General features: G+C 42.4%; 1 protein-coding gene across 1 annotated transcript in view; it reads left to right on the top strand.

The window, feature by feature from the left end:
* The window catches only part of SREK1IP1 (SREK1 interacting protein 1), a 160128-nt gene extending 140923 nt beyond the window's left edge, over positions 1-19205 (top strand). The window contains exon 5 of the mRNA XM_085631686.1: positions 15900-19205. Coding sequence (XP_085487812.1) covers positions 15900-16092 — 193 coding nt within the window. The 3' untranslated portion in view covers positions 16093-19205. The remainder of the gene's footprint in view (positions 1-15899) is intronic.
* Positions 19206-20866: the final 1661 nt, after the last annotated feature.

The following is a 20866-nucleotide window of genomic DNA, read 5'->3' as shown; positions in this document are numbered from 1 at the left end:
AATTTTCATCATCTCTTCCACCTCCTTGTTTAAGTATTTCTGATAGGTGACATTGGCAATAGCTTTCTTATCAGGAATACAAAATGACACACATAAAGAACAGAATAAAGGACTACACTGAACACAGATGCAGCAGGAAAACAAAACTGCTACAATAATACAGAGACCAGTTAAAACTTTCCATCCCCATGTAGTGATCAATGCCCAAAACCATCCAGAAAAGGTCCAAGTGCCATTTTCTGTATGAATCTCAGCTGCAATTTTATGCAATTTATTAATAGCATTATAGACTGATGGCGTGTGGTCAGGAATAAATACACAACAACTACTTCCGATAATTCTACATGCTCCACCTCTGTCTGCTAACATAACATCTAATACCATACGATTCTGTAACGCAACAATTCTAGTAATTTGCAATTCTTCTGTAAGATTCCCAAGAGCAGCAGCAGCTTGATTTGTTACAGCCTCTACAACTCTCGTTAATCGTCGAACCTTCCTACTATTTAGGGCAGCTCCAACAAAGAAAAACAATCCCAAGTTAAAATCAACATACTGCTGTAAGCTAGTGTCAGTTTGGTCAACATCATCAATAGATAGAGTACGTTTATACCTATTTACAGTTACATTGTTCAATAACTTCAAGTCTTTATGATAGGATGCAGGCGCTAAGAATACAGGGAGTAATAAGAACGCTACATAACATACTCCGGACCAGCCGGCTGGTAAGCGATAATAACCTTTATTCCCACATACAAAGTACGTATTATGGGAAGCTAAGAAAGTACTATTATTTAATCCATCTATATTCAAAACAATAATACAGTCACTAACACCAACAGGAATATGACCCACACTCTGAACACACAGGTCCGCTTGAGCTTGTGCCACTTGAATTACACATTTTTCATTCCCAGCAGTGTCTCTGGTGTTCGTGAAAATGTAGGGGATTGATTCATTATCTGGTCGATATTCTTCCCACTCCCATATTGTCCCATTCACTTGTGGATAGCCTTCTTTATCTTGATGACATTCCCTATTAAGTCTAAAGTAGTCGTCCCACTGTAGGTCTCCGTGTGGCAAAAAGCAAAGTATACCATGCTCTACAAGAGCCATTATGAGAGAAAGGAAGAGGTATAAACGGTGTTCCTCCTTTCTTCTGATGAGCTGGCATCATACCACATATCCAACAGTTCGTAGCATTTGTAGCAACATGGGTATGATGCAACATCTGGATAAAAGTATTATTCAAATAAGACTGACGATGCTTCAATTCTTGATACGGAAGGGTGTAAAAGTAGTGCTCCTCAGGCACTGGAGTAGTCAAAACAAGCAACTCACGGGCAGGAGTCACATCCTCAACAAACCAAGTGGTTATACCAACAATAGCTACAATGATAATAAAACTTGTCACACAAAGAATCTTCTTCTTCTCCATTTTATAGTAAAAGTCAATATCTTCCTGAAACTAAAAGGTTGTCAGAACTCTTCCCCTTAGGCAGCCGTTGATTTCTTCACCAGCGGGCCAAGACAGGTGTCGCTACACTAATGCAGGGCTGATCCCCCCCCCCTTGCCTCATTGGCTCTCCGTTTCACTAACCTAAGGGCCGTTCTGACATGTCCTGACACCGAAAGGAATCACTTCCTCGGTCTGAGATGATATCTCCTTCCTCCAGGAATCGCTTGGTCCGGAAAGAGCTCCTCAGTATCGTTAGGGTCCACAGCACGGCCTTTCTCTGCAGTCAGGATTTCTCGATGGTCGGTCAATACAGCAGGCTCCACTAATCCAGGCGGCACTTTACGACAGTGCAAGGAGTGGATCCAGTTCTTCCGATTGGAGACTCGCACAGCTGTCCTCGTTGCGAGCAAGACTTGCTCAGGACCAACCCATCTCGGCTCCAGACTGTTCGTCCTTTCAAACACCTTGATCATAACATAGTCTCCAGGCCGGAGGTTATGTCCTTCACCTGTGGACCGATCAGGGAGCGCTTCTCGAACCTGTTGATGAATAGAAACCAAATTATCCGTTAACTTGCCAGATAATCATTCATCATTACACAAGGTACATCATACACTGACTTCGGTTTCGGTGGACCCCAAATATTCATTGGGCGTCCGAACACGATCTCATATGGCGTGAGACCGGTCCGAGAATGCGGTATCGATCTAATTGACAATAATGCCAGCGGTAAAGCGTCTGGCCAAGTCAAAGAAGTCGAAGCTTGGATCTTAGCGATCTTAAGCTTCAAAGTACCGTTATATTTCTCAACCAATCCCGCAGACTGAGGGTGAAACACTGCATGAAATTTCTGGGTAATTCCCAGTCCCTTCAGGACATACTTGATAACGTCTGCTATAAAATGAGGTCCGTTATCACTCCACAACAATCTACAAACACCATATTGAGGGAAGAACTCCTTCAATAGCATCTTAGCTGTAGTCATTGCAGTATTGTCTTTCGTAGGGTATGCCTCAACCCATTTACTGAAGGCACAAACCACTACTAGAGCATACTTCAGATTGTTACAGTGCTCAAGCTGGATGTAATCCATCTGTAAAACCTCAAAGGGTGCAGTAGGTGTTGCAAATCCTCCTGCTGGAGTTCGTGTACCCTTTCCTGGGTTATACCTCAGGCAAATCATACAAGTCTGCACTACCCTCTTTGCCGTACTAGCGATCTCCGGATGCTCCCAAACTCGTGTGAGTAATTTTACAATTGCGGAAGCTCCGACATGCGCTAGTCCATGTGCCATCTGAACCATAGGTTGTACGAAAGCTGTGAGTAACTTCCATTTATCCATCTGCTTATTTCTCCAACACCCTTCATCATCTAATTCTCCATCATTGGACCATTGCTCCCGTTCCTTATCGGAAGCGGTCCTCTGTATCTCCAGCACTTCTCTCCTAGCATCGTGCCATCTTTCTGCCTGTGACTTCACAACATACATTGCAGTAGAGTCAGGCTGCATCGCAGTCTCTCGTGCCACCCGGTCTGCCAAAGCATTCCCTTCTCCAATCTTATCAACCACCTTTTTATGGGCACTACATTTAACTATAGCAATCTTCTTTGGATATGTTAATGCAGTCAAAAGGTTGTGAACTAACTCTCCATACATTATCTGTGCTCCATGTGACCTTAGAAACCCTCTCTCCTTCCAGAGTAGGCCAAAATCGTGCGCTACTCCGAAGGCATAGCGGCTATCTGTATAAACATTCACACACAAGCCTGCACTGAGCTCACATGCTCGTGTTAATGCTATCAGTTCCGCTGCTTGAGCTGATTTCTGCGGTATGCGTTCTGTCTCCACTATTGTTTGTAATGTGGTAATTGCATACGCTGCTGAAGTCGTACCATCTGGTAGCTTCAGGCATGATCCGTCCACCCATAGTTCTCCATCTACATCTGTAAAGGGCGTATCCTGGAGATCAATACGACCCTTTGTCTGTTACTCAGTCACAATAATACAGTCATGTGCTTTTCGTGCTTCAGACTGAGTTTCCGGGAACGGCAACAATGTGGCTGGATTTAACGTTGCACACCTCTTTAACGTAATATGAGGAGCCAAAAGCGTAAATTCATATCCCGTTAAACGAGCACTGGTCAAGTGCTGCGTCTTTGTCTGATTAAGCAGGGCATCAACAGCATGGGGAACTAATACCAACAGCTTATGAGATAACACAATTCCCTCGCTTTGGCGTATTGACACCGCTGTCGCCGCAACCGAGCGAAAACAACCAGGCAATGCTCGTGCAAAAGGATCAAGTACGGCCGAAAAATATGCACAAGGGCGCTGCTTGTTGCCGTGCATCTGCACTAAAACTGATAATGCACATCCATCTTTCTCATGTACATACAATGTAAAAGGCTTCGTATAATCAGGGGTACCTAACACTGGTGCTGAGCAAAGGGCTTGTCGCAATTTCTGAAAGGCCATTTCACAACTATTTGACCAGGGAAGAGGAATTGGGGTATCTTTTGTCATAAGTGCTAACAATGGCTTAGCTATGTGTGAAATCCCCAATATCCATTGCCTACAAAAAGAAGCAAGACCCAAAAATGCACGCACGTCCTTCTGTGTGGAAGGTACTGGCGTGTCCAAAATTGCTTGAATACGATCTGGTGTGAGTGCACGCCCCTCCTTAGACAAAAGGTGACCCAAATAAGTCACCTTTGGTCTACAAAATTGCAATTTCTTCTTCGACACTTTGTGATTGTGAGATGCCAAAAAGGAAAGCAAGGATAACGTGCACTTCTCACACAGCTCAGGAGTGTCGGCCGCCAACAAGATGTCGTCGACATATTGTATAAGGGCTACACCATCAGGCAGAACAAAGGAATCCAACTGTCTTTTCAATGCTTGACTGTAAATACTAGGACTCTCTGTATAACCCTGAGGGACTCTACAAAATCTGTAGGACCGATTATTTAAAGTGAAGCCGAAAAGGTACCGGCTATCAGGATGAATAGGAATCGAAAAGAAAGCATTTTTCAAATCGATAACCGAAAATGTGGTCGCCGTTGGCGGGACCAGAGTAAGCAGCGTCGTGATATCAGAAACCACTGGATACTGAGGTATCACTATCTTATTCACCTCCCTTAAGTCAATAATAAAACGATAAACCCTAGTATCGGTATCTTTCTTCAAAATGGGTAAAATAGGACTGTTGCAGACGTTGTAGGGAACTTCCTCCACTACTCCCACCTTTATCAAATCCTGCACAATCTGTATGAGTGCCTCCTCCCCCTCCTGGGAAATACGATATTGAGGGAGGCGTGGTAGCACAGCACCCTCCTGGACACTAATGTGGACAGGCGGAATCACGATCTGTCCCACATCAGTATCCGAAGTGGCCCACAAACTACGAGGGAGAGAAGCTAATACAGTATCCTCTGCAACCACACACATCCGTTCTGCCATAGGGTGATTGCCATTTAATATCACACGTACTCCAGTAGGGGAGCAGCGGATCGTAGCTCTGAAGTGCTTAAGCAATTCAAGACCCATAATGTTGTCAGGCGTGTTCGGAGCAAGCAAAAACGGACAGGGTGCAGAAAGTTGGTCAACATGGAATGTAAGGGGCTGGGATAGAGAGCTTCGAGAGAGTGTACCATCAAACCCTACCGATGTAACCATTAAGCCAGATGGGGGAGCCCTCGGAACCAATTGTTTGGACAGCGCACTGCGAGTAGCTCCTGTATCAACTAGGAACCGATCAGTAGAACCCAGAACATTTGCTGTAACATAAGGACCCTTCTGATCAACTGGCACTTCAACTGATTCCAACCCCCACCCGACGCAATCCTACGCATGCAGCGAATCATGGTACCCAGAGCGGTCATTCCCAGATATTTGATACTGATTTTGCCGATCAAACACATTAGGTCTATCTCGTTGCTGCACGGTAGGCTCAAAGCGAGCACGATCATTGGAATTCCCTCTAAAATTCGAAAAGCCCCCTCTACCTCTCGGCGGTCCCTGACCACGTCCCTGACGGGGTGCATATAATACCGGACAATCCCTGGCCCAATGACCCAACTGTTTGCAATACGCACATTGATTTCTATTAACATCCGTCCGACCCGAAGGGGGACCATAAAATCCTCCTCTACTTCTCTCAACACCCCGACGAGGCGGACCATACACTTGTGCTAACATCACCTTAGTTTTCAAATCTTTCGATTTCTTCTCCTCATGCCCCTTCGCTTCTTGTTCCTGTCGCTCATAATACTGAGCCATAGTCAGGAGGGATGCCGGAGACGAGGTGGACCAAGAACTTTCACTTGCTTTTAAACGAGCTGCTATTCCCGGTAATAAATTCGCCACATATTTATCAACAAAAAGATGTCGACCCGTATCATCCGTAAGTGACTGACCACTGAAATCATGAAATGTTTCCTCAAAACGCGTAAAGAAGTCTGAAACTGATTCATCAACCTTCTGTTTACACGAGGCTAACATATTCCAGTCAATCTTTTTAGGGGGAATAATCGTTTTCAACTTAGTCAAGATAGCAGCAGGAAGATCTAAAATAAGCTGGGGCGTTTTTTGCGCGGGCTTTCTCTCCCTATCCTCATCCTCAATCTCAGACCATTTGGCCTTAAAAACGGCTTGATCATCCACCTTCCGCACAGATCGCCACATATCCGGTGGTAAAATAAGCCCAAAGAACAAATCTATATGTGCTACAGTCATAGTACAAGAATTCAAGGCCCCTTCGACCTCCTCATAAAAGGCCGCTGGATTCTTGCGGGGGTCAGGCAATGCATTCTTTAATGCCATAACATCAGTCCTATGCCAGGGAGTATAAACCCAATTATACACAAAATATCCCCTAGCATCGGGGAAGACATGTCTGAACTAGTACCCGCTCCTTTAGGAGGAACATACAAAGGTGCCGCCTCTCGCATCGGTTTAGCATGCACTAGTTCACTCTTATCTGAATGGGGGGTAGACGACTGTTTCCCGCCGACATGGGGATTCGATTGCTCCTCCTCCCCTGTCTTTTGGCGCGCTCTCTCTTGAAGTTCAACCATCGCGTCCCGCAATGTAAACAGCCGTCGAACCGCATCGGGTACCTTGGAGGGAGAAAAAACACCGTTACGTAATGCTTTAGAATCTAATACTATATCATCAGGCTCAAAAACATCAGAATATTTCCGAAAGGCAGTAACCACTTCATCAGAAAAAGTTTCAACAAAATATAACTTTTCCCTATTCTGCCAACTGTCCAAAGATGCCAATAATTCAGTAAGAGATAGCTTGCCCTTAAGCGCACGAAGAGAAATTTTCCGAAGCTCACCCATACGATCAGTTGATAACATGGACCGCGTGTCTACCTTATCCGAAACCGATCCAGAATCCTGGGACCCCGGGGCAGACGCGCCAACATAAGGGGGCGGAGAGCGATCTAATAAATGAAAATCATCTTCAAGATTAGTAAGGACAGGATAAAGTGGCTGGCGGACAGCATATTGACCCGATACTTGCAACCTACGCTCTTTCTCTTGTCTCTCCGCCAGTTCTCTTTCCTCCCGACGCTTCGCTGCCTGTGCTCTCACATGATCATTTTTCCGTTGCTCTTTATCAATCAGCGCTTTCTCACGTTTCTCTCGCTCACGCACTTCCTTCACCCATAACCGTACACATTCAAACATGTCTTGCCGAGCATGCCGTTTACACATACACTGTTCCACATACTCAATCTTACGCATATCAAACGATCCATACAAAGGCCATCGTAACTCAGGATCCTTTTTGGTGTATTTCCTCCACACTGTGCTGTACATTATAGAGGAAAGACCATGCTTCACATACATATCCCTATCAGGAGTCCCCTCTGGGGGGGCTGGAGCGGATTCCTCAAGATTTAACCGGTTTCCAAAGCAGCAGCACCACTTACGAAGTGCGCTAAAAGCAGGCATGCTCAAAAATAATGCAAAATATGCAGTATTATCAAAAATGGCACTTAAATGTTGCGCCGTTCAAATTTAAACAACTCCGGAGAAATATCTCCACATTACCTGCCTATATGTGTTGCAACGCATATATTCCCACAGTAATCAATACAAAATATGACCGGTCATCACAAATCAAACTCAAATAGCCAACCCAGGCTGCAAAACTCGGAGCAAGTACCGTACAACGGTTCTTACCAATCAAGAGTGTCCAGATTCCAACTGCCAAGTTCCAAAATTCGCCCAAACGGCTATCACGCGGCAAACCGACAGAAGAGGTCTCAGTCGAGGACCGGCGCCACCCAGATGGTCAGCTCGGAAGGGAAGGAAGAAACCTCGGGATGCCAGGACTAAAAGACGCCGCTGGCAGTGATCACATCCCCGGCCAAATTCCTCACCTTCGTCACGACCAGTCCTTCAAGCATCCGAGTCGCCGATGAGCCCCACGTGACGGGCGCCAATTGATGATTACAGGCCCCAGCTAGGCCCGCAAATACAAGGGTTCGCCCTCCTGTAACGAAAGCTAGAAGGAAGTTGGCATGGAAACTGCAAATACAAAGACAGAGTTTATTAACCCTTAAGGGTGGTCCTACAACCTACACAACACTCTTCAGTATTGCATAGAGTAGCACAAAGAACTTGCGTACATGGTCCCCTTTTATACACAACAGAGGGGCTCATAAGTGGGTGGATACAACATAGAGCAAAATTCATTACCATTTATGGACATTTTCGATACAGGATCAATATGTGGGCAGAGTTAACAATTTCCTGAGCCCGCGAAAACATGGTCAAACAAGGACTAACTGATAACAGATGTGGTCAAGTCTGGGCATGCGCCAGACGGACAAAGGAGCTATTTATAGACTGTTACTAGGCAGATTACAAGAGCAACTAGCGAAAAGGTAGGACTCTTCTCGTGCAACGCACGTGGAGACATGACAATACAAAATGGAGTCCGGACATTAGTCAACATAAGACAAACACATTTTAACTGTAGAGAATTCATGTCTTCAGTGAATGCTTAATCATATCGCTGTTTTAATTTTCAACGCTCCGTACCCTTTTCTCTTTGAATTCTAATATTCAGTCTAAATCGCCTCCAACTTAAATTTTTTCCACCTGTGCAAAAAATGTTTTGGCTGAACTTCTTAACAAGTGACTGAAATTTCTTAAAACTATCCATTAATCAAAGTAAATGGTGACCCTGGATCAGCCAAGCTTGTATGTCTACACCATTAATGCGAATGTTACAATACAGCAGATTCCTCTTGAAAGACCATAAATGACCACCCCACTACCATGTCAGAATCCATTACCTTGGTAGCATTCAGAACGCCATCACATTCATTCTCATTTAATGCACATTCATTCTCATTTACTGCTTGTTCCTCCTCTTGCGACATCACAGGTTTTTACTTTAGCATACTTACTTACTTTAGCAGGATGTCTTTTGTGAATACAGCATATCTTATAGAACGGTGGAAAGTTCTTTGCTGTAGCTACATGGCTACTATTTTCACAACTTGCATTGGAGTCAATATCTCGTCTGTCCTCTACTAGAAATTCCAGTTTATTACATTATACTTTTTTTATGTCTCTATAATCTTCTTTCCTTTTTTTTTTCTTTTTTTTTTTTAATATCTTTATTATTCAGTTTGCAGCAATACATCATACATAAATCAATCATTTAAATCGCCCAAGCTGTTGGGCCATCACATATAAAAAGGGCAAATATAATGCTCATTAAATCCTAATGGCACAAACATGATTGCATAGAACATTACAGCTCCATATATTGTAGCATTGGCTGCCAAATTTTATGCCCTAATTGTTTTTTCTTCAAAGATCTTATACGATAAAGACTATATTCTAAATTAAACACATTATGAAACTTAGAGCGCCACATTTCATATGTTGGTGCTTCTACTTGCACCCACATAGATGCAACACATAATCGAGCAACGGCCATCGCTATAAATATAAAATAACGAAAAGGATAGCATATATGAATAGGTTTGAGATCTTCACCCAAACCCAATAACATAGCTTCTCTAGATATATTGACTTCTACCCCCGTAGTTTGTGATAAAAATTCAGAAATATCAGATATATATTGTTTTAGGGCTATACAATCAAAAAATACATGCACAATATCAGCTTTATCCGCCTGACATCTGAAGCATTTTCCATCATGAACCCCACCCCACTTCATCATCTTGACAGGTGTACAATATAAATTAAACAGAGTTTTATAATGTTGGGTGCGTAAATTTGCCGTTAATATAACTTTGCTTGCCGTCACAATTGAAGATTGCACATATGAACCAGTATTGCCGAATCTATCCCTCCATTTCGCATCTTGCACCTCTATATCATCCCGCTGAGTTGCCAATAATATATCAAACAAAGCCCCAATTTTGCCTTTTTTTGATAATACCTCTAATAGATCATTTGTTACCACAGATATACATCTACAGTGTTTATTAATGAAATCTCGGATTTGCAAATATTTAAAAAAATCATGTATAGGTATTCTATACCGTTCCATCAACTCGGAAAAGGGAATGATTGACCCATCCCTAAAGATATCCCCTAACCGTCGTATCCCCTTACTCTGCCATATAACCATTTTCATGTCCCAAAACACCGAAGGAAAAATTTCCATAGAGTTAAATGGTGTGTAGTAACCTATCCGATTTATAAGAGTAATTTTTCGTATCCTCTTCCAGGCTTTGTATGCAGCTAGTACAATTTTGAATCGAGTTCTTTTAAAATAGCTTGGTTCGTAAAACTTAAGCAAGGCCTCCCTCGCCTGAGTTCCCAACAACATCTGGTATACATCTGGTGTTTCATAGGGTCTTGCTTTGGCCCCAATCACCAAATATTGCATATTCTGCAAAAAACAAACTAAATAATAAAACGTGAAGTTTGGCACTCCCCATCCACCTCGTATCAGTGGAAGTGTCATATATTTTGAGGCTCGTCGACTTTTTTTCCATCCCCATATAAACCTATCTACAATAGACTGTAGCTGCGCTAATTGTACACATGTCAACTCTAGCATTACCGTCCTGAAATAATACATTACCCGGGGAAGTACACACATTTTTAATACATTTCGACGTCCCACCATTGATAAGTGGAGGCACTCCATCTTTTCCAATTGCCGTTTTGTAGCAGCAAGTATACCTGCCCAATTTACTTCAACTATCTCTTGAGGTGACATTCTTATCTTTATACCCAGATATCTTGCTTCCGATGTAACACGGGCATCGCCAGGGCAGAGTCCCTCAGTACATACAATCTGGGTTTTAGAAATATTTAGCTTATACCTAGCGACTTCCCCATATTGCTGGGTCTGAACCTCAATCTCCCTGATCGCCTGCTCTGGATCGGAAGTTACTACCACTATATCATCAGCATATGCAAGGACACGTGTCTGTTGTTCCCCCACTGACATTGACTTTATACCATTGTTGGTTTCCAATATCCGCACCAGTGGATTAATGTATCTAGCAAAAAGTAAAGGTGAGCAAGGACATCCCTGCCTGGTCCCCCTGGTTATATAAATACAAGACGACTCCTTCCCCATCGTACAAATTCTAGCCCGTGGTCGTTTATACATAGTCTGCAATGCTAACAAAATTTGCGGCCCAAACCCCATCTTTTGCATTATGGCCCACAAAAAAGTCCAAGATACTCGATCAAATGCTTTTTCAGCATCAAGAAAGATTAACCCCATATGCTCTTGGCGTATAGTAGCATAATCTATCAGTGAAATTACCCTATGTATATGATTTACCGTGCTCCTACCGGGCAGAAAGCCGTGCTTGACATCGAGAAACCAACAGTGGTATAAGTTTAGCTAGTCGTGTCGCTAGAATTTTCGAGTACACCTTGTTGTCAGCGTTAATTAATGATATCGGCCTATAAGATCCCGGATTTCTTGGAGGCTTGTCTTGTTTTTTAAATATCACTATATTAGCATCGTCCCACGATGGCGGGGGGTTGCCACGTTGGGCTTCTAAAAACACAGCTAGCATATCATCCTTGATAATTGGAAAGATAATCCGATATACCTCCAAAGGAAGTTTGTCCGGCCCTGTCGCTTTCCCTGACGCTAGCCCTGCTATCGCTATTTGTATTTCTGACATTGACATAGGAGCTTCTAGCTCTTCTCGATCTGCTAGCCCTATTTCGACTAAGTCTAAGTTAGAGATATATTGCTCTATAGTACCCTGCCTGACCGAATCCTGAGTATATAATTCTTTATAATATAGATAGAGTACCTCCAATATACCTTCAATAGTCTCAGCTACTCCCCCTTTCCCATCTTCCAATGCGTCTATTCGCTGTGAGGTTTGTCTACCCCGCAACCTTTGCGCTAGACACCTCCCTGTGGTCTCGCCATATTCATATCTCTCAGTTTTATAAGTTTTATACTGAACAGCAATATCCTGACTCCATATCTCGTTAATTCTAGCCCTGCATCGACCCATCTTTGCTAGAATCTCTTTAATATCCGATTTTGCTACAACCCCTTGAATAAATTCACAATCGGCCTTCTTTAACTCCTCACATAGACCTGGCATGTGCTCTTTCCGTTTTTTTTGCTTCGCCCATCCATAACTAAATGTTTTGCCCCTTATGCCAGCTTTCAAGGAATCCCAAATCATTGGCTGAGCTGCCGAACCTTTATTATTTTCTATAAATCCCATGACCCACGTTTGAATATGTTGAATATATTCCTCATCAATTAACAATTTTTTATTAAATGTAAAAGCTCGCTGTTCCCTTAAGGGAACAAGACTAACAAGATCCATAACCACAGGTCCATGATCTGACGAGATCCGAGGCCATACATGTATTTTTGAATCAGCAGCCAGCCCTCGGGGTAAAAATATATAGTCTAACCGAACACACTTATTATGCGGGGATGAATAAAAAGTATACCCAGGGTCCCCTTCATCATGTTCCCCAACCCTCCAGCCGTCAGCTAATCCATGATTTTGTATCAATTGTTGCAAGGCCCTGAACACTTTGGGCTTACGCCCTCTATAATTAATAAAATAAGGCTCCCATGTCTGTACATCCCCATGTATATTAAAGTCCCCTGCTAGTATCAACGGAGTCCCCCAAAGACACAGCTCGACATTTAAGAGCTCCAAAATCTCAGCCTCATCCAAGTTAGATCCATATACAACACAAATAACAATTTTAACTCCCCCCCTCCCCCCCCCACGATGCATTCAGTAATAGCCCACCTCCCAAAATTGTCCACCCTCTCTTTGCCCGTACTGACTATACCATGGCGTGCCATGATTGCCACTCCCCTGTTCATAGTAGATTGCTTAGATGTTGATAATAAATTGTACCCCAACTCTAATAGTATCCTACGATTGTCCCACAGGACATGCGTCTCTTGCAGACAAAGAATGTCAGGATTGATCAACCGCAACTCAGCAGCAACTCGCTTCCTCTTTAAACCCTTATTTAGCCCACATATATTAAATGTACATATACGCAAGCGCCTAGCAGCCATTTCTATAGAAATGCCCCATGGCCATCAAATTTTCCAAAAAAGTAAATTCTGTAGCTTCTACTTCTCATGCTGCGAACTGAAATTTTACCATATACCCCCTTCCCACCCAGAACTCTACACCCCAAGTGCCCCTCTAAACCTCCCGAACACCCTCCCTCTAACCCCACCTCCCTTACCCAACCGTGACCCTCCCCAAACAATAAGGCATTAGGGCCAATGGCCCTTGTGATGTTTAGTGATTAGCCCATTGATGCTCGTCCCCCCCCTCATCATCCTATACAACAGCCAAATAAAGAGAAACAGTGGTTACACACATAGAAGTTTACAATGGCTACTCCAAAGAAAGACCATCATTCAACATAGTGATCTTAATCAACAAAACAATGGTTGTCCTTAGTCCTTAGCCCAAAGATAAAAGATATTCTTTGGCTTCGACATCAGAAGTAAAATACCTAGTCTGACCTCTATTAACAATTTTCAAAGTAGCTGGCTGTAATAGAAAAGCTTGTGCATTTTTAGCTTGAAAAGGATTGATCAACTGCCGCAACTGCCATCTTCTTTCCCATGGACTACTTTTACCTTTTTGCAAAATAAGGCATCATCAAAAGTATACACTGCTCTAAAACATGTTTCATAATTTCTATGGCTCTAGTGATGGTCATGGCAGTCTCAAGGTCAGGGTCTCCTGTGGAAAGCAGTCTGTCCTGAATTTTCTTATTGCATGTCTTTTCAATTATTTGATCTTGAATAATCTCATCTTTAAGTTACCGATAATTGCATGTAGCCGCCAATTTCCTTAGAGCAGAAGCAAAATCATCAATGGATTCCCCTTATAGTTGTCCCATCCAGAAGAATTGTCTTTTTCAAGCACAGCGCTCCTGGATGCTGAAAGTTTCTTGTCTAAAGACTCAATAACTGTAAAATATTCACCCAAAATTTCCACAGGAACCATTTGACCACATGTGCCATCCTGATGTAATTGTGTTTCTAATTCTTGTATCTGTAACATTTTTAACACCGATATCCCTTCAGGACCCAAATTATGCATTAAGAGAACTTTTTTCTTTCTATTCGTAAAATTATGCCAATCAATGGCATCCAAATAAGCTTTGAAAGTCTCTTTCCATTTGGGCCAATCTAAAGGGGACATACTTGTATCAGTTAAAAATGGAAGAGAGGCTGATATGCCATCCGTGGTTCACATATCTGGATGTGGTTTTCAAGGGAGTGTTCGGAAGTTGCCAATTCTGCATGATACTTGAGTAACAGAATAAGTTCCCAAAATAGACTTACCGCCAATAGTTATTTCAAATGTATCTGCCATCATTTGCATTAAAACGGCTAAAGGAAACTTTGCATGGAAATGTAAATTGTGTCCAAGAAATTTTCCTTAGGTGAGATACATAGGACTTTCTGTTTTTATCCCAGTTCAAAATTGTAATTGCATTTATATAGTGCTTACTACCCTGGCGAGGCATCTAATCACTTTTTCGGCGAGTGGCACGCTACTCCGGAACTCAAAAAGGATTAGTGGTGAATTAGCCTAGGCAAATATGAAATTATTTGAGCGGTGGACATGTGAGTTTGTTATTTGTATTGAAAAAGGATAGTGGAGGGTAGAAGAGTGAAGGGTTTATATTTGTATAGTGCTTGCTACCCCTGATGAGATGTTAAAGCATTTTTTGGCTGGTAGCACCGTACTCTTGAATCCAAAACCGGATTAGTGAGGAATTAGCCTAGGGTAATATGAAATTAATTTGAGCAATGGACATGATAGTCTGTTAATTGGATTGAAAAGGAATAGTGGAGGTATAAAAGAGGGAAGTCACCAGTATTTTTGTTTTGCGTGCGATGTGAAGCATCTCACACGTATCGCCTGCAGCCCGCATCACGATTGGGCGGACAAACCTGGAAAATGTACCCGTTCACAAAGTTGAATTTTCCCTGCCAAGCCTTCAAGAAGAATGCCTCAGATTCCCTAATCCTGCTGCAGGAGCACAGCTAGCGGTCTCCTGTGTTCCAATTTGCAGACCAATAGCAGCAGGGATTCTCTTCAGGGCAATGCCTTTAAGGGAAGCAAGGTGAATGTTGCGTAGATTCTCAGCAGGTCGCCAATGATAAGAAGCCAGAAAGGAGGTACTCCCCCATGTAGTCTTTTTTACCACAGATAATACATGACACAACCATCATCACCTCACTCTCCAGCAACTGACATCCATGGAACCTCCCAGATACCAACCTTTTATGAAGCGGACTTGTCCGAGATGAACAAGAGGGCACAGTCCAGTAAAATCTCAATGCTCATGATAAACCTAACTCTATTTTGCTTGAATTTATTGTTCCTATCTGACCCTACTTGGAAATTGGATAAGGAAATCACTCATTATGTAATATGTAACTTTGCAAAATCGTACACCCTTTTGTGAACTTTATATGCCGATCTGAAAAAGAGATATGTGAAATCGATTTTCAACAGTGAAAGTTTGCGCCGTAGGTTATAGGCTAGTGAGTGTGGCAGAGAGCAGGCTTATTAAAAAATGAACGTTTTGAGTGAAGCTCTGAAAGTAGGAATAATGGCATGCGATATAAAAAGAATAGAAGGCTGTACATTTCTTACTGGACAACTTGCATCGTAAGGGATTAGATTTAAATATAAGTGTTATTTATTACAGTTGTGATTTCAATGAAAACTAAGTTGTATGTAATTTTGTATATTATATGCTTTGTGGGGAGAAATGTTGATAGTTTTTTTTTAAATTGCAACTATTATAGCAAAAGCAAAAATAAAGGAAATATTAATTAACTGACAATGAATTTCATACTTGGCATGTTTCATTTTTCTTTTGCTGTGCCCTGGTGAGATCACTAAAGTATTTGTTTTCTGTTTTACATTTTAAGATCGCATTCATCGAGCGACAGTGATGATAATCGGAAGCACAAAAAACTAAAAGTACAAAAGAAAGAGAAAAAAACCGAGAACAAATCAAAATCCAAGAAAAGCAAACATCACAAAAAAGATCAAAAGAAAAAAAAGCGCGAGCGGCATTCCTCATCCTCTTCTAGCACCTCTACATCTTCTAAAAGCGACTAAGTGATGAGCTCACTGTGTCAACATTTCATCACTTACATTTTTAAATGGCAGTAATGTGATTTGCTATCTTGTCTTTTCATTCTTTCAGTTAAAAGGAAATGTATTTTTTTTTATTCTTTCACATAAACCTATATGGTTTCGTGAATTTTATTTACAATGCCTATTGGGTTGCAACGTTACCCTAAAAAAAAGAATATGCCTTCCAATTTAAAACCTTGAATTGTGATAAAAGTTACACTGTTGGTAAATGAGCTGTAAAGGACTGTGGTAATAAGAAAACACCCACCCACAATTGTATCTACTTATCAGTTATAATTTTTTTTTTTTTTAAATTAGAGATGCACTTCTGTATAAATGAACCCAACACTGCAAAAAAAGCTAATGTACCACCAGTGAAGTAGGCTAAGAACGCTTTTAGCACCTCTACTTACGGACTGGGTCATTCCGACCAGTGATTTTACTTTAAAATAAGATTTAAATGAAGCTGACTTTTGTGAAAACGTCACTGAAACAGCTTGGCACCCATAATCAATTAAAATCTCCTTCTGTACATGGCGGTTTAGTCATTTTTTTTTTTTTTTAATCATGTATCATTGATGTAAGAAGCCTGTATTGCCTAATGCAACAAAAGATTAGGGTCTTGATTAGGTTCAAAGCAGCTGTGGCTAGTAAGCATGAATTAGTCCATGAAACTATTATTAATGAAAAAATTTAACAATCCAGTAGGTTTGTCAGGTTTTGGAACCAGCTATTTGAGTTTTTTTGTAGACTGCCACCATCAATAATGCTGTCCCTTCTGCTGTATTGCAAATTGTATATTTTGTTGAGTTGATTTATTTCTCTAAATGAAGGTTTTTGGCCAACAAGGGATGTTGGACTTGGTTATTTTCTCTGCTCAGTCATTTTTTTAGAGGCCTTTGACGGGAAATCCTAGACCCTTCTTGCTCTGGGCTTCTCTTAAGTTCAGAATGAGTCGTAGGACCATGTGGCTTTATGTAAAGTTAAGAAGGCTTATGGTTAATCTTGGTCTTTTGGCCTCATGATTTGACTTACTCTCAACATCAGATGAAGTCGCTTTTAGGTTCAAGGCAGGAGACTAGGTATTTCTCAATCTCTCATTTCCAAACAAGAAAACATATGATGGCTCCAGATCTCGCCCTAGCTTAATGTTTCTGACCGAAGTGTAGTCAGGATTTTTCTCCTGTCGAAGAAATCCTTTGACTGTATTTATATCTGCCTGCACTGTGTCTTTTATGGAGTGTGTTATTGACTTGAAATTTCCGCCTTTGTTGAGTAAAGATTGTAGTAATAAAAATAGAACCTTACTTGTATATCCCAATCCTTAACTGTTTTCAATGGCAATGCATGATGTAAGCAGGGTTGGATTGGGATACAAAATTGGCCCGGGCACACAAAAAAAAGTGGTCCACATTTGTGGATTGCCTTTTGGCAAAACACTGCTTTGGCGCAGGGGCGGTCCCTCTGTGACCGCCAGGGGCGTTGCCCACCTATTTATGTGCCTCCCCCCCCCCCCCCTTACCCCCCGAGCCCCAATATTAAAGATAATATAAATATGAAATGACTTTTTTTTCCGGATGCAGCTGTGCTTTTTTTCAGCCGCTGGTTGGGTTCCTGCATGATGAGTTAGGAGGGCAGGGCATGCGGTTGGGGCTTTAAAATGATTGGCAGCACACTAAACGATCAGGTTAAAGTGGGTCGGTAGTCCCTCTTCAAAGTACGCATGGCGGGTTGGACGCTGCCTTTCACCGACCAGCCTTACATGCGCAATATATGCCTCGCCCCATCTGCACAATTAGTGAGCCGATGAGGCGTGGGCATAACAGCTGCAGCCTCCCAGACTCCTAATGAGCGCGATGCTAGCCTGCCCGGGTCAATCCTGGCTCAGGACACCCATCAGCCTCTGATCTAAAGGTCGGGACATGGCCAAACACTGCATGGCTACCTTATTCTGCCATGCAGTGATTGGCCATTTCTCTCACTTCCGCTCTTCATTCTTCGTTCGCAGCTAACGGCATTGTGCACGACGAACTCGCTCGCAAGCTGAAAGGAAAAGGCAGACTCTAGAGTTAGAAATGCCAGCCTATGGTGGAAAAAAAAATAAGGAATGAGGTGAAAAGATGTGCTCAATTGTTTGTCAAAATAATGAAAAATAAGACTGCGTCCCACGATGCACTTGTGCAATAATAGCATTCACTTAGTGCCGACAATGGAACCACCTTCATCTTATTTGTGATAATGTTATTTATAATGGCTGTGCGCGCCGTTTTCAAGCCCACAGTTCATAAATATCATAGGTAGCGAGGCTTTGTGACTCATAAGTGATTACTATACGTGTAGAACGTGGCTGGCTGAGAATCTTAATTGTGTGTTATCCCTGAGTTTTTCCAACGCCATGCCAGTGTTTAATCAAATATACACCAGTTACTGTGTCACCAGTAGTTACACGAATTGAAGAATCAGGGCAAAGCTGGGCTAGCACCCTCTTGTCTCTCACAAAGAGGTTTACGTTTATTTATTTTCAGCCGAGCTCAGAAAAAACCGCTGTCGAAAAAAATTGTTTCCACTTAAAATAAAGAATGCTAAGGAGAGAGGATGTTTCTGATCCTGTCCTGCTTTGATTCACTGCTATTGCTCAGCCTAGTTTGCTATTATAATCTTTTCCTCCTATAGCCAGTAGCCGCTGACAAGTGTTATTTCTGTGTTGCACCAAATTTCATGTCCCAGCTGAATGGCGGCATTTGTCAGAGACAAAGTATAAGAGGTTAAAATAATAAGTTAAGACAGTGGTGGAGTATTGTTTAACTATGGTTGTGGCCTATGGGAGTGACAAGAGGGTTACTAATTCTTTCAGTTCAAAGATTTGTCGAAAAATGTTGTTTTCAAATGCGAGGGTGTTTCTCTCCTAACCTGTCATAATTCCTTTTGACATATTTACCTACATATGTTTAAAAATATGGCAACTTTATTTATGAAGAGAAAAGTCAAAGACCTGGTAAGGTTTCTGTATAAAAATGCTAATATACTGCTGTTGATTTATGCGATATTCTGCTTGAAAATATGAAGAAATTAAAATATCTAAATTTCAGCATGGATGTGCGTGTGCAAAGGCACTATTTGCCCACTCCCTTTTAAAAATCATTCTTGGGGGCAGGGTGGGATGGGGGTGAGGTGGGTTCCCCCTGTGAGCCGCGTTTACGGTTGGGCTCACTTGTTTCACTCATCTGCAACTTTTACGCCTAACCGCTTTCACACTTTACCAGCCGCCGCTGCTTTGGTGTATTTATATGAAGGGGGGGGGGGTCTCTGTCAGAGGCATTTTTTCTTAACTTCACTTAGATAAAACAAAAATGCATGGATAAGTTGACACCAGTGAACCGCACCTGAATGCAAGGGAGACCACTTCTGCTCAGGCCCCCTGCCCGGCTCCATCTGCATACATTATGGGCCGGCCTGGTGTGAGAAAGGGAGTGACACCTCTGCCCCGCTGGTAAAAAGGAGGAAACCGAGGCCCCTCTGTCTCCAGAAAGGCAACTCAGGCACCCACTGGGCCGCTGGTGGCATCTGAACAACACAAACACCGCCCACATTGCGCCCCACCCCCACCGCTGCCCAGAAATGTGGCCCTAAGCTGGAACTCTTATACTGGCCCCTAGGCCATTGCCCGCGTGCCAGCCTTACCAATCCGCCCCTGGATGTAAGTTTTTATATCATTTTACACTCCGTGTTAAGGAAACCGTTTTGGTTTCCACACAAATACATTTGTATTTGTCTGCTTGCTGTTCTTTCTAGCTTAAAAACTAGGGAGCGACCCCACTATCCAAGAGACAGGGTACCTCAAATAAGTATAAAAAGAAGAATGTATACCCAAAAGATTCTTCTTTTTATACTTGCTTGTTCTTTCTAGCATACTGATTTAGACTGTGTTTTTTATCTTTTGTTTTCTCTGTCTGCCTGTTCACGTATAACTCTGTTGCTAGCTGCTATTTCCCTTGTGATACCTGTTCAATCCCTTTTCCTGACCCATAATCTAGGTGCGAAAAAAGGTTTTTCTTTTGGGTATATTGACCTTCACCCACATGCTAATCATGTTACATGCTTCATTATCTGGTCTGCACCTGGTATGGTGATAATCACCGGGCGTGCTCAATCCCACTTACATAGGGAGCACTGAAATGTCAAGAAGGCACGTTCTATGATCCATGGTGACCGCTTGATCAACAAGGTTCTCAAACAAAAGATTGAAATTGGCTAGGGCAAGATGCCTGTAAGTTTTATTTGGGAGTCCTTCTGGCAAGGTTAAAAACACAATTGATGCCCTCATGGTATTTACTGGGAACCTTCATCTACACAGTGTGCTGCCCTTCTGGCTGTTAGCTCAAGGGATCTGCCCAGTACGGTTGACAGTGAGTCTATTATACAACACCAGGAATGTTGGATAACAGTAAATCCACAAACAATGTGAAAGTATGTTCCTACCTCATTTGAGCAACATGTTTGTGGAGTCCAATCCAGTACCAATATGCCCTGTGGAGATAGCCGAAACCGATCAAACTGAGACTAGCCAAAATGGGCAGTGCACATGGGGCCATCTTGGTTTCTCTTCATTGGTCATCAAGTGCTCCGAAATCTTCTTGCCAGTTCACTCATGTGGGTTTCGTACAAAGAGGAGGATGTTGTCCGCATAGAGAGAGATGCAGTTGTCTGCCAAGCCCTCCCACTGAAAGCTCCTCACAGAATCACCTCTTCAGACATA

This window comes from Triturus cristatus, chromosome 2_1 (assembly GCF_964204655.1).
Source record: "Triturus cristatus chromosome 2_1, aTriCri1.1, whole genome shotgun sequence".
Taxonomy (NCBI): domain Eukaryota; kingdom Metazoa; phylum Chordata; class Amphibia; order Caudata; family Salamandridae; genus Triturus; species Triturus cristatus.
The sequence above is the reverse complement of the archived record's forward strand: the minus strand, read 5'-3'. Positions and strand labels throughout refer to the sequence as shown.